This window comes from Marmota monax, unplaced genomic scaffold (genome assembly GCF_021218885.2).
Source record: "Marmota monax isolate L192 unplaced genomic scaffold, Marmota_monax_Labrador192_F-V1.1 WCK01_AAM20220418_F8-fsc00003, whole genome shotgun sequence".
NCBI lineage: Eukaryota > Metazoa > Chordata > Mammalia > Rodentia > Sciuridae > Marmota > Marmota monax.
In genome coordinates, this window is record NW_026694084.1 from 27,107,268 (window position 1) to 27,121,482 (window position 14,215).

At 35.8% G+C, this 14,215-nt stretch overlaps 1 protein-coding gene across 1 annotated transcript in view; it reads right to left on the minus strand.

The window, feature by feature from the left end:
- Positions 1–996: 996 nt before the first annotated feature.
- The window catches only part of Has2 (hyaluronan synthase 2), a 29,381-nt gene continuing 16,162 nt past the window's right edge, over positions 997–14,215 (minus strand). Inside the window, exons 3-4 of the mRNA XM_046464757.2 lie at positions 6,143–6,244; positions 997–4,494 (exon numbers count right to left, since the gene is read on the minus strand). Of these exons, the coding sequence (XP_046320713.1) occupies positions 3,565–4,494; positions 6,143–6,244 (1,032 nt within the window). The 3' untranslated portion in view covers positions 997–3,564. The remainder of the gene's footprint in view (positions 4,495–6,142; positions 6,245–14,215) is intronic.

The window sequence follows — 14,215 nt, forward strand, 5'->3', positions numbered from 1 at the left end:
TGCATGTCTAACAAATTCCCAGACATGGCTGACGCTGCTGGACTATGGACAACACAGTGAGTAGCCACTGGTATGAAGGGTAACCTTGATGTCAGGATGCCTGGACACTGAACTCCAGCCCTGCAATTTACTGGTATTATTATCTGAAGTTACCAAATTTCCTTGAGACTCTGCTTCCTCGCCTGTAAAATGGCAGTAGTAGTGGGACCCCTTGGAACTGATATGGTGACTAAAATAGTTAATCTATAAAATCTGCTTCTGATAACACTTAACACATAGTAAAGTTCATGCTCAAAAATTAGGTGTCAGTTATTCCATGGTACAAAGAAGTCAATAGGTTCCTAAAAGAGCAGGGGTCATTAATTTATGGCCTGCAGAATAAATCTGATACATTGGATGTTTTGGTAATGCTGGTAAGCTAAGAAAATGGCTTTTTATTTCTTAAATGTTTGAAAATATCAAAAGAAGAGCATTTTCCACAATGTGAAAAATACATAAAATTCAAATTTCACTGCCAATAAATAGAGTGTCACTGGATCACAGTCACACTTTGGTCTACGTATTGCCTAAGGATGCTTTTGTGCTAAGATAGCAGAGTTGAGGAGGATTCGGATAACTGACCATAGGGCCAGCAAAACCTAAAAGGTACCACCTTAAAAGATTTCCAGTCCTTTTATAGCCCCAAATGACTATCAATATTGGAACTGGAACTATACATATTTCTGTTATCTACTGTGGCAATTATGCTTAGTGGCTCTAGTTTGTAATGTATCAGTACCAATGTAATAAAAGATTCACAGAATCTAAGTTATGAAAATTAGGAAATGAGATGAATTTGAGGGAGAAGTGGCAAGATGGGTTACCATCAAAGTTCCTCAAACCAGGAAATGCTATTAGATATCCCAACCCACTTTTAAAAAACATTTATTATCCTTTTTCTGATTATAAAAGCATACATGTTTATGGTATTTAGAGAACAAACAAATGTTTACAGAATAACAATTGGTCAAATTCCCAGTATTAGAGATAACCATTTTTGAACAATTTTTTAATTTTTTTACAAAATGGGCATGTTACTATACAGAATAGTTATTTATTATTAAGGATGACACTTCTATGATTTCCTCAGATATTCTGAGAACACTGTGCTCAGTGGATAACAATGTTCCATTATTTGGATATGCCATAGTTGAGTTAATTTTCCCCTTCATTATTGAATTTTAGGTTATTTTAAAGTTTCGTTATTATTTGTAAATAATGCTATAATAAACTTGCTCATTTTCTTCATATCTGTGATTTTTCTGCTATAAGTTACTATAATCAAACTTTTGTGTAAATTTGGATTACTTTCAAGGGAGTTGAGAGAAAGAAGATCAAAGACAAAAGGCTAACATTGATTGAGATTATCTTTTTGTCTCTTAGTTTTCCAGATTTCCAAACCATATTAATTTTAGAGATTTCTACCAAATATGCCATTCTGTAACATTATCTTTGCCCAACATGATTTTTTTTTTTCTATACCCCATTTTTAAATCCATACCATTACAATCAAGAAAACAAAGTTCCCCTTCCCTCAGGAAAAAAGGCAATGATTTTATCAAAAATATTTTATTTACAAAAAATCAATTATACTATACATCCTATACTGGAAATACATTGAATAATTGCTAAAATAAATACAGGCAATTAATTCAACTTTTTAAGAATGAGAGAATTTGACATTTGAATGTTATCAAAGCTTAACTTAGAACATAAATAGTTAAAAAGGCAAACTCAAGTTTTAGTCTTAATTATTGGCATGGTGTGTTTGTTTCCCACAGGCTCTCCAATCCGTGAGAGTCTGAGATTCAGAAGATGAATGTACCTTTTTATACTCGGTAGGTAGAACATGCAGTTTTTTTCTTAGGATATTTGTGCTAGGTATCTGCATAAAAGGGAAGCAGAAAAACAGGAGCACACTGCTTGATCTTCTTCACTGTCTCTGCTTCACCACAGTGCTTTTTATTCAACTATTCACATGTTCTGATTGTGCATCAACACAGGTGTACACAGCACCAACTACAACTCAAGATCAATCATGTAAAAGACAAACTGAACAAATGAGGCCCCATAGCAACTAAACTGGTCAAGTTCAGAGTATCAGGTTCGTCAATTTTTATATGTGCCAATTCTTGATAGGACTTATTAGATCTTGCTGTCATTTCTATTGTGCAGACATTTTTATGGAGACCAAGAACAGGAGAGATGAGGCCATTCATTATCTAAATAATTCAGGGAAAAAAAGTCTTCCCTAGAAAGTAGAAGGACACAGAGATTTAATCTGCCAATTTTGAATCTGTACGTTTTATATTACAATTTATCCAGTTCACCTGGGTAAACATCATACTAATACATAACACAAAATGGCCAATTCAAAAAATAGATGAAAATGTTCAATGTACAGATAGGAACTGGTGCATTCAGGTTATAAAACAGGACCTTGAAGAACTGCATTGCATTTGTCCAAATTATTCAGATAATTTTTCCACTTTCCATTTTATTTGGCTTGGGAATACATAGCTAGAATTATTCCTCTTTGATATTCATGATTTGTCCAGTGCTGAATGCCTCATGTTTTCTTTCAAGGACTAGCATTCCCTTTTTATTACCTGAAGAAAAACTTGCATTTTTCTACCCTTGGACCTTGCTCTTCAATGAATTCTTTTGATACACACATAAGTGTGTATGTTTACTACCAAAGTGGAACAGATATATTGGCCTTTTCTAAAATAAATGAAAACCAAAAGTTAGAATATTGAAGATTTTAAATTCTTTTCACAGAAACAAACTATTCAATTTTAAAAGGTACAGAATAAGAGAAATATTTTATTCTTTCTATCATGAACATCAGTTAATCAAGCTTCACATTTTGGGCAAGTCTTTTTTTTTTAAGTATGAATTTTTTTCAGAATTTATTTTTATTAAAAAAAGGAAGAACAGGTGTATTTTGGCAGAAAAGTAAAATATAGAATATGCAAAATTTGTTTTTAAAATCAGCATACAAAATTTTAAAACACAGTACAGTTATATCAAAATACAGCACAGCCAACGGCCTTCAACATTTCCTTTGGCATTTCATTTGGTAGAGTTAAAAAGAAGAGAAATCCTTCCTAAAAAAATTAGCTATCAAAACAGTCCATAAGTTAGGTCGTATAGGTTGAAAGAACTTTTCCTTGAGTTTCCAAAATCCTTTTCTTCCATGATAACCCACATAAAGCATGGCTAGTGAGGTATATAGGGCAAACACTGTCAGGCAGATGCACGGTAAGGAAAAAGTGCATAAACAAAGAATCCATCCAATTTTCATAGAAATAACAGATTAATTTCAATTTCTTCTTATTGATGTATCATTTTACTTTGGCAGAATCAAAATAATCCATAAAAATGTCTTTGTTCAAGTCGCAGCAGCAGTGATATGTCTCCTTTGGTGGCATCATCTGATGCCACAATTACTGTAGCGCCCCTGGAGGAACTAAGGTGGTGTGTGTGTCTGCTTGTGTGCCTGCAAACATCAACAATGTGAGATCATACATCGAGCACCATGTCATACTGTTGTCCCTTCTTCCGCCTGCCACACTTATTGATGAGAACCACATACAGCGTCAAAAGCATGACCCAATAGCATGCATAGAGCAATGTTCCAACAATTAGGACTGTCTGTTTGGATTCTGAAAATGGCTTTTTAGATTCCTTATAAATGGTGAAAATCACACCACCCAGGAGGATTGTAAACCAAACCGACACTGGAATGAGTCCTATGAAATTAACAACAATGGTTTTCCTTCCAGATGTGCCCCACCCAGCTTTGTTTATCGTTGCAATTGCAAACATCTTAGCAGGAAGTAAACTGGACATGTATAAAACTGAGTAGAGAGACATAAAGACCATGACGATATTTCCTCTAAGGCAGCTGGCAAAAGATGATTTTATGAGACCCACTAGCTGGACAGTTAACAAGAAGAGGAGGATGTTCCAAATTTTACCCCGGTAGAAGAGCTGGATTACTGTGGCAATGAGAAAGAAAGGAAAGAATCCAGTGATAACGGCTTCATAGGTCATCCACAAGTGATGTTTGTGGAACCACATGGCATTGTACAACCACTCCCGGAAGTAGGACTTGCTCCAACGGGTCTGTTGGTTCAGCCATCTAAGATATTCTATAGGCGTTTCAGTAAGGCACTTGGATCGAGCTGTGTATTTTGTTGCATAGCCCAGACTCAGCACCCGGTTCGTTAGATGCCTGTCATCGCCGAAACTACACTGGTTGCCCATAAATTCCTGATTGTACCAGTCTTCTACAAACTCATGCAGCAAGGAGTTTCTGTACATTCCCAAAGGTCCACTAATGCACTGGACACACCCAAAATAAGACTGACAGGCCCTCTCTATATTAAAGGCCATCCAGTATCTCACACTGCTGAGGAAGGAGATCCAGGAATCATACTTGTTTAAAATCTGCAAGGAGGAAAATAAAATAATAAATAAATAAATGTATGCTTTAGCTAAAAATGTCAAGAAAACCTGAACCATACTGAGATGACTACCTAGCATGAGATTTGTTGTTTTATCCCCTACTCCCCTATCCTCTTTTTGACATAGTCAATTTTGTCTTCTGTTTTGCTAGATTAATTTGACCTGTGTGTGTGTGTGTATCTGTGTATTTTTCTATGGTGACCATTTTCTTCAACTTCATTATTCTTGTCTTCTTTTTGCTGTTTTTTATTCTTGTTCCAGCTATTCTGATATAAAACTGAGTTTTTTAGGCTTTAGTTCTCAGTCCATAACTGCTTCCTCCATACATTCTTTCCCACCATCTAAAGTGTGAAGGTTTTAAAGTCCTGCTCCTTCCTGTTCTAGTTAATTTCCAATTGATCCAATCCCTGGCTGTCAGTTTTCCTTCCCTGCTCTCCACGTTGTCTTGTAATGCCAATGACATAAGAATTCACTCTGGTCTTGGGACAAATCTACTTTTTGAACATGGAATAATAGCCTTGTTTGTGTCAGCAAAGTGGAATCTCACCATTGTTGAAACGTTTTAAACTGCTGCCCATAATTTTGTATTATAAATTTTGAAGTCTAAATGTCAGTTTTTTACAAATGGTAAAAAATAAAGGCCACTCACTGTGCTGCCGAAAAAAAAAAAAAAAAAAAAAAAAAGAATTCACTCTGACCTCCACATAAAATCTGAATCCTGAAATAATGCTTTATATAAAGTCTATTGAAAATTATGCCTTATCTTGGTGATATGTCTAAATGTTCTTCACTGTCTCACTATTATTCATTTTTTAATCTGGATTTTGCATGCTTCCTTTGTATCACCTGTCTATTTCTTTATTCTTTCTAAAACAATTTGTTTTCACCATTTCTACTAACATGCATACACAAAATGGGTTACACAGCAACACCACAAAATCTAAATTTCAAGGATAATTATCCTTTTGTCTCATCTTTTGTTAAAGTCTAACCTCATGTTTTCAAAGGACTCGTTTTAATCTTCACACATCTTCACACACTCATTTTTCCATTCTGCAAGTTTCAAACTTACCTTCACTAATACTTGTTTCACTAATTGTTTTTCTATTGGTAGTAAATGATGGTTTATATTGGAATACCTACCTGCTGTTTCTTTGCCTTATTAGTATACATTTGATTATTTGCAATTATTTTCTCCCTTTGTTTTCCAATTTATATTTTTAATCAACCACACATTGGCCAGATTTTAAGTAGAGAAGCATATTTTTTACCATATTTTTATTTCTTTACTTCTATAACTAAGTGAATTCCAATATCAGATTTTAGCAGAACACTAAAGATTAACTTGTGACCCCAGGAGATATGGTGGAAATCATTGCACATTTATGCTATGTTGTATATAATTTATCAGTTACTATGAACACAGGGGATACCCCATGACTAAGGAAAGAAATAATAGATCATTTCAATTTAGATAGGAAATGAGACATTGAAATGGGCCCATGGCACATTCTAATGGGTCCAGCACCAAGAACAATACCTGGCACAGAATAATAAATATGTACTCAATGGATTGATGAAAGAAAGTGTTTTTAAAAGTGTTTTCTTTAAAAAATGAAGCTGTATGCACCTGTACGTCTCCCCCAACACCTCCAACCATGGGGTCTTCTTCTAAAACTTTCACCATCTCCACAGAGGAAGCAGGGTCAAGCATAGTATCTGAATCACACACCTGCAAAGGAGAAAAAAGAAAATGAGTTAAAGAAAAGAACTATGAGTGCACTTTAGTCAAAATTAGGCATATGTGCTATGCCCTAAGCCTTACTGTCACAAGACCTCACTGAACAAGTCTCACAAGAATCTGTTATTCTTGTTATATCATGGACAATACAAAGAGTTGACTTTTCAGAAAGTTCAATATTTAAGTTAGTGACATTGCTAGATAGAAGAGCTAAAATGCTGTGCTGGGTATAATTTATAGGCTAACAAGGTTGTTCTCACTTTGCCAGGGATGTTCCAAATTTTGACAATGAAAGTCTCCTGTCCCAGATAACATCCCATTCCTGGGAAACTCAGATGGTTAGTCACCCTAGATGTCTTTCTTCAGTTCCTCAAATAAGAATTGAAAAACTTGTCTCTCAGTTTTGAATAATAATAATAATAAAATTATCCAACTGTACTAAAAGAAGATATATTTAGTGGTGCCCCCAACCCCACTTCATTTTAATATGCTGATTGAGAGACAGAAGGCAAGTCTCTTCCAAGTGATTGTATGGTTGTAAAGCAAGAGAGTTCAGTGCCCATACCACCTGGGCTTGCAAATACCCTCTTTCTTTGCAAAGGGAAGAGAACTCATGTGACCTTCAGAAAACCTTTTTATTCTAGAGTGTTATTTGTTCTTCTATGCCTCAGGGTTTAAAAGCAGATATAAATCACCTTGGGTTATTCTAGAACTGTCAATTTGTATTCTTAAAAACAATCCTTAAAAAAGTCATAACAAGCAATGATGAAGCCAAACCAACTACAAAATTAAAGTTAAGATTATTGGAATTCCTCTAAATGTGTGTACCCCTACTAGTCATTTTTATCAGAAGCCAAAGTGAGAAAAGTTATAAATAGTAATTTCTTTTTCTGGCCTGACTTCTAAATCAACTGAGAAATTTAAAAGAATAATGAAGCAGATTAGAGAATCCATATTACTACCTGTACAGTTATGAGGCTGACATGAAGAATAGGGTTTCTCTGTGTAAAGAAGGGGGGTCATAATCATGTACCCCAGCACTGGACTCAGTCTCTCACGGTGTCCAAGTAAGACTTGCCTCCTCTGCAGACACAATGTGTGCCCCTTCAAAAGGGTCTGACTAATGCTGTATCTTTTGGCAGCCCCATCCCAGAACACAGGGTAGAAAGAAAAGATGGGTAAACCATTACTCCTTCCACACTCACCAATTAGATTAAGGCACAACTCTTCTCTCAGGAAAGGAGGAAGTCAGGTGGCAGAGTCCTGGTGGACTAAATTTATGGACAGAGCTGCCTCCATATCATATGAGAAAACCAGAACTAGGAAAAAAAATGTCCCCATCTTCCTATCTGCTATGATCTGAAACTGTCTGTCCCCCTGAACACTCATATTGAAATGGAATCCTAACAGAACAGTGTTGAGAGGTGGTGGGACCTCTAAGAGGCAGAGCCCTCACAAACAGATGGCTTTCTCAGGACCAGGCTGATCCTCACTCAATAAGCTCTGGTTCTTTCAGAACTGGATTAGTTATTGTGAGAACAGGTTGATACAAAAAATTTTTTTAAAAAAGAGGGTGTCCCTCTGTCTCTCTTGCACATGCTCACAGTTGGCTTTCTGCTTTCCTATCCTGTTGTGATGCAGTAGACAAGCCTTTGCCAGAAGCTGCTGCCATGGCTTTGAACTTCTCAGTTTCCAAAACGGTGTGTTAAATAATTTTTTTTCTTTATAAATCACCTAGTCTCAGATAATCTGTGATGAAAACAGAAAATAAACTAAGACATTATCCCTGGAATATTTACTAATTGGACATAGTATTTTTTCTGTTGAATGCACCAAGGCCCTAACAAACATAAATTGATCAGAATTCACATGATGAGCCAGCCAAACAATGAAGGATATGATTGGCATAGAATATTAGCTAATTTTTTATTATTCTGCCACCAAGTCCAGCTATACTAGTTGAATTGAATCAAGATTTAGTCTATTTACAATCAAGTGCCACATTAACAATACTTTGTTCAAAGACTGACCACATTTTACCGTGTCTACAAGATTTTCTAATGATCTTGTAGCTATCTTTCTTTGTGCCAGTGCATTCTATGATGTCTGTAAGATGAAATCACCCAGTGATGCATTTCTCAGCATATATTCCTGTCATTAAGTGACACGTGACTATAATTATAATCAAAAGTAATTATCTTAACAGTTCTCCAAACTCTGCCATAAAAAGTCAACATTTGAAAAAAAAAATCAGTGTGTAGCAGCATAAAGACTCAAGGTTGAAGAAGACACTAGATAAATGCAGAATGTATTCTTCATATTATTTGCTAAGGAATCACAAAATTTTTTAAAAGTACCACTCTTAACTTTACTAATGGCTTTTTTTTGTGTGTGAAAAGTTTTCCATTAATGAAAAATGCTGGTGAAAAGATTGATTTAAGTGCATTATTGGAATTTAAGGATTCAAGGAGTATATGGGACATTCAGTAATAAAAAGTGAACTTATCACACCTATAGATTTAAGTATGGCAATTTGGGGGTTAACTCCTGTATTTTTAAAATTTTAGTTTGGTTATTTAGAAGCACTCACTTTTAAAACAAGAATCTATTACTTTTTGGCATTTCATTTAGGTTCAGCATAGTCACTTTATTTTAAGGAGGAAAATTAGAAAAAAGGTAGGCATTAATTTTTTATTTTGAAAAACAGGATTTTACTAGCACTTGGTTTTAAATCCAGCTATCCCAAGCCTCAGGAACTACACAAAGTTATCTGAGAGGGATGTTTTCCTCTCCTATGTTTTGTCTATCACCAGTTGGTACATGGCTTCAAGCCAGGCAGGAGTCCTGCAATAAGGGTAGAGAAAGGTGAAGGCAGAAGTCCAGTCCAAGGCTTAGAACCCAGCCTCCCAAGTTCATGGCCACACCCTCCTCTATTGACTTAAGCTGGGAAAGGTAAAACCAAAAAGCTAAAATAAGTCTAAAAACAACAGGAAGGGACCAATCCGGAATTAGTGTTCAAATAACTCCGCCTGCTTGGGAGCCCAAGCAAGCAGGGAAAGAGCCTCTTTGAAATGACCACACTTGAACCAAACCTCTGAGGTTCTGCATATTAAAATTGGCCTGTGCCCCTCCCTGTTTCCAAAAGGGAAGTGCCAAATGTCCTCTGAGAGACTGTTCCCTTGGTGACCTAACTGCATTAGAAGGGAAAGCTCTCAGAAGTCTCTTGGGAACGGGGTTTCTTCTATGAGGAGTTATGAGTTTTAAAGAATTTCCATTCCTGGATGTTATTTGATGACAGAATGCCAACTGGAAAGTCAGTCTTTGCCAGTCTGGAAAAGCATGTATATTCAGGAACACAGTGACATTTGCTTAGTAGGATGTGAAGAACACCGCCTTGGCCCTTAAAATCAGCAAAGACAAAATATCTAGTTACCTCCTCACCAATAACAAGTGTGCACGTTCATGAATGTTGGCTGTTCAGCTCTGGGCTAGAATCTGTGGGAGACACACCAATTCATGCAGAATTGAACTTCACATAAGGAAAAATGACAGACATGATTTGCATATAGGAAACCAGGAACAAATCAAAAGTCTTTTGGGCCACACTGGGAGTATCACTGCAATTTGTTGAAAGATTTTTCACTAGGAGATTTGGAAATGAAACAAAGTCACAACTTTTGAGTAAAGGGAGTGGAAAATGACAAGATGAAATGAAATTATTGGGAAGAACCAGGCATCTCAGTTTCATCCACAGAATCAAGTGAAAAAAGTGCCCTTTCAGCTATTCTGTTCTAGCCAAGAGTTAACACCTCCCTTTAGTTCCCTGTCAAAACAGGGGCTGGCCACTGGGTCAAGTCCAGCCTGCCACCTGTTTTGATATAGCCTAGTGGCTAAGAATGTCTTTATATTTTTAAGCAGGCAGAAAAAAAAATCAAAAGAATATTTTATGACACATGCAAATTATATGAAAATCAAACTTCACTGTCCATAAAAATTTTACTGGAATCTAGCCATTCTCACTCATTTACGTGTTCTCTATGGCTGCTTTCACAGGACAACAGCAAAGAGGAGCAGTTGCAAGGCTGAATATTTACTGGTTAACACTGAAGTGGCTGGTTCTTCCTAATTATATTCTATCCTTATTTGTTTTATAAGCAAAGTTTGCCAACCCTGGTTTCAAAATAATAATCTACTTTCATTAACATAACAGTCACCATACAGACTCTGTGGCTGTGGCATATGCCTGTACTCTCAGCTGCTCAAAGTTTAGGTCAGTCTGAGCAGTTTAGTGAGATACTGTCCCAATTTTTTTTAAAGGAGCTGAGAATATAGCTCAGGTGTAGAGCACATAAAATTCAGTCCCTAGTACTATGAAAATAAATAATCTAATTAACAGCGATGTTGAGATTAAATATGTTTTAAGCCCCAATTTTAATTCTAGGATTTTTTAAAGTTGCCTCCATTTTCTTGTGCTATAAAGAGCAGTAACTGCATAAAAAATAGGTTTTTTAAAAAAAATTAAAAATAAAGAATAGGGGAATATTAATAAACCTTTTATTTTCTTTCTTTTTTTCTTTCTTTTTTGGTACTGGGGATTGAACACAAGGGGACTCTACCACTGAGCTATAACCCCAGCCCTTTTAATTTTTTATTTTGAGATAGGGTCTCACTAAGTTGCCCAGACTAGCCTTGAACTTGGGATTCTTCTGCCTCAGACTCATAAATAGGTAGGATTACAGGCATGTGCCACTGAGCCTCACTAACAAACTATTATGCAGGTTTTCTTTAGATTTTGCCTATTTTAATGCCCACAGAATCAAGAAACCTAAATTAAAATATTAAGTCTCAGAACTTACAATGTTTATAACCTTGGACAAGCCCTGTACCACCATCATAGTGCCTTAGTGAGACTCCATATATGAAAGTACTTTGTGAATCAGAAAGGACTGTAGAGTAGAATCCCATTAGTATAAAGTGATGACCCTTAAATTTTTATACTTCTTAAGCAAATCTAAGTCTAAAGAATCATGGTAATCATTACCACAAATATATGTCTCAGTGGAGAAAATCAGTAAAAGGAACATGAAACTATCCATTGCAAATTTTCTCACTAATATTAAAAGTTCATCTACCTCACAGCAATCCCAATAAAGTTCTCTACAATGTTACTATTTGCTCCATCCAATACCTTTCAAATTATAAGACCCCTGTCTAAAATGCCATGTGTCCATATTTCATTTTTTTAAAAATATCTTTCCTTTCAGCTTGACTGATAGATCTCCTTCTCTACCTCTCATTCTACTTCAAAGGATGCTGAAAGCCAATGCAGCAAGAGAAAATCTTTATTCCTCCTACTGCCTTCGGTGAGGAAACAGGTTGAAAACAAATCAAGACCACTGCTGTTGCTACTGGCTTCACCCTTTTCCTGTTATAAGGCTCAATCCTTTCTTAAATCTGAGCTGCTTCTTCATTTTGATCCTTCATCTTAACCTTGACCCTTCATCTTAACTTTGACCTGGTGAGTCTATTTTTAGAGTGTTTGCAGTTTGCTTTTGGTCCCTGCCACACAACTTAACCAAAGTAAAAGAAGATTCTGCTCATCCATCCCTAGCAATTTCTCTAAGGAAAAGGGGTAAGGACCAGAACAAAAACTAACAAATGAACCAAAAAGACCTTAAAATAGTTAATTACTAGGAAACCCAAGATAGTTCTACTCTCCCTGATGGTAAACCAGAGTAAACATACCATAGGAAGGAAAAGAAAGCACTATACAAGACCTTGGAATCAAATAGATCTGGTTGTCAACATAATTCCCAGCTGTGTAAACTTGAACTAGCTTCTTAATTTGTACTCACCCCTTCATCTTCCTGAGCCTCCATTTATCAGGTGAAAATATGAATACCCATACCATCTCCTTAATTGGTAGGGATGGTTGATAAATGAGATAATGTATGTAAACCACTTAATAATGGCTAGCTTATAAAAAAAAATCCTCAAAAATGGAAGTCACATGTATGAAGAAGTGAAAATTCAAAACCAAAGGCACAAATTCAAGACAATAGTCCAGAGAGAAGGCATCTTTGTTATAATTATGGTAAATAAGCAATAATTTACTCAGAACGAGAAAACCAATGTCTCATCCAATATCCAACCAATTTATATCAAAAAGCTGAATTCTAGAGCAGACAGCAAAAGTCCTCAAATTGGGTTGTTAATTAGGGAAAAGAAATAAAATAATTAGAGAGTGGTTTGAGCTGATTTATGATTCATTCCTGACCTAGAATGTACCATTGTGAATTTTTTAATTGATTTTATTTGTTTAAATACATGATAGCAGAATGCATTACAATTTTTATTACACATGTACAGGACAGTTTTTCATATCTTTGTATATAAAGTATGTTCACATCAATTCATGTCTTTGTACTTTTTTTTCATTACATTACAAAAGCTCATCATGTGGCCAATGGCATACTTAGACTCACTTAACTTTACATAAGTATGCGTTGTATCTGGCATCTCTTCATTAGCATTGAACTTGAAGAGTGTGACATTACTCAAAGCTTCTGAAGCTAAGTCTACAGTCAGCCAACACCATGACTCTGGGACTGAGGTGAGGCAGAACATCATGGTGGAAGGACATGGTGGAGGGAAGCAGCTCCACCTGGTTTGGACATGGCAAACAGGAATATGATCTTTGGATTTGGAAGTATATAAATGTAGATAACAAATTTATTTTTAAAATCTAGACCCTGAAAACTTCAATGTCTGGTGAAAAGGAATAACATGTGGTTGGTAATTTTTTTTGGGGGGAGGACTACATACATGCACGACATGGGAAAAAACAGAAAACAAGGACAAAAAGTAACCTTTACAGAAACAAAATATTGCCCACAATTTAAAATTTCTGATATAATAAAAAATGTCAATGAAAGGCTCATCTCTAAAAGTAATTTGGATTATGGTATGGGATCTCAAATCCAGCCAACAGAAAGCTTCTAATTCACACACATCTAAGCAGTTTGGCACTTCTGTTATGTTTTTCTGGAAAGGAAATAGATATAAGCATTCCTTTAGAGAATGAATTATCCAAGTCATTATAACATAATTCCTACCTTTAGTCAACGTATAATCTCTTCCAAGCACTAAAGTAATAAAAAAAGTTATTGGTTGTTCAGTCTCCATTTTTAAGAAAGCTTGAACATGAGTGAAAGTTATAGAAGCTGCAGAGTGAAGGTGACAAGCCACCAGGAAAAGTGGGGAATCAAATGTTGTCAACTGTTTTAAGTCTTGAGCCATGAAACACCTTTTTTTTCCCCAAAATGTTTGAAATTCTCATTCAAAAGAAACAAATCAGGAAAGCCCATAATGGTAGCCCTTAAATCAGAGTTTATCTTCAAGAACCCAGATTTGGGGAAAGGGCAGCTTCAAAGTGATAAGAGAAACATGATAGTAATTGATAAATGAAAAGAAATTTTGTTAATTCTCTTTGTTTTAGTCTCTAGCAGATCTCCAGTATGTTGCTGGAAAAAAAAAATCAAGAGGTCAATGGAGATAAGATGGTACTGAGTTGAATCCCAAGCTGGGAGGGATCTTAGTGATCATGTGTTCTACAGGCTCATTTGATGATTCAGTTGGAGCCAAGTCCATAGCAAATAAAGAACAGATCTGGGTCTGGAATTCAGATTTCCTCATTCCTATTTCAGTATGCTGTTAATCCTTTCCTCTGACATGAAGAATAGAAAGAAAAAAATATTCTCAATTCTGGAGTCTAGCCCTCAGAACATTTCAGTTGCTTAGGCTTTCTGTAGAGAACAGGAACCAGGCAAATATTAAACACAGTTAATTATCATTATTTATGGTAGTTATGTTCTCTAAAGTTGCCATGAAGATTGATTAGCTATTACCAAAAAATTGCTTCTAGCAGAAACACAGGGTTAGGTTCCTTTAAGTCCCTGTGTA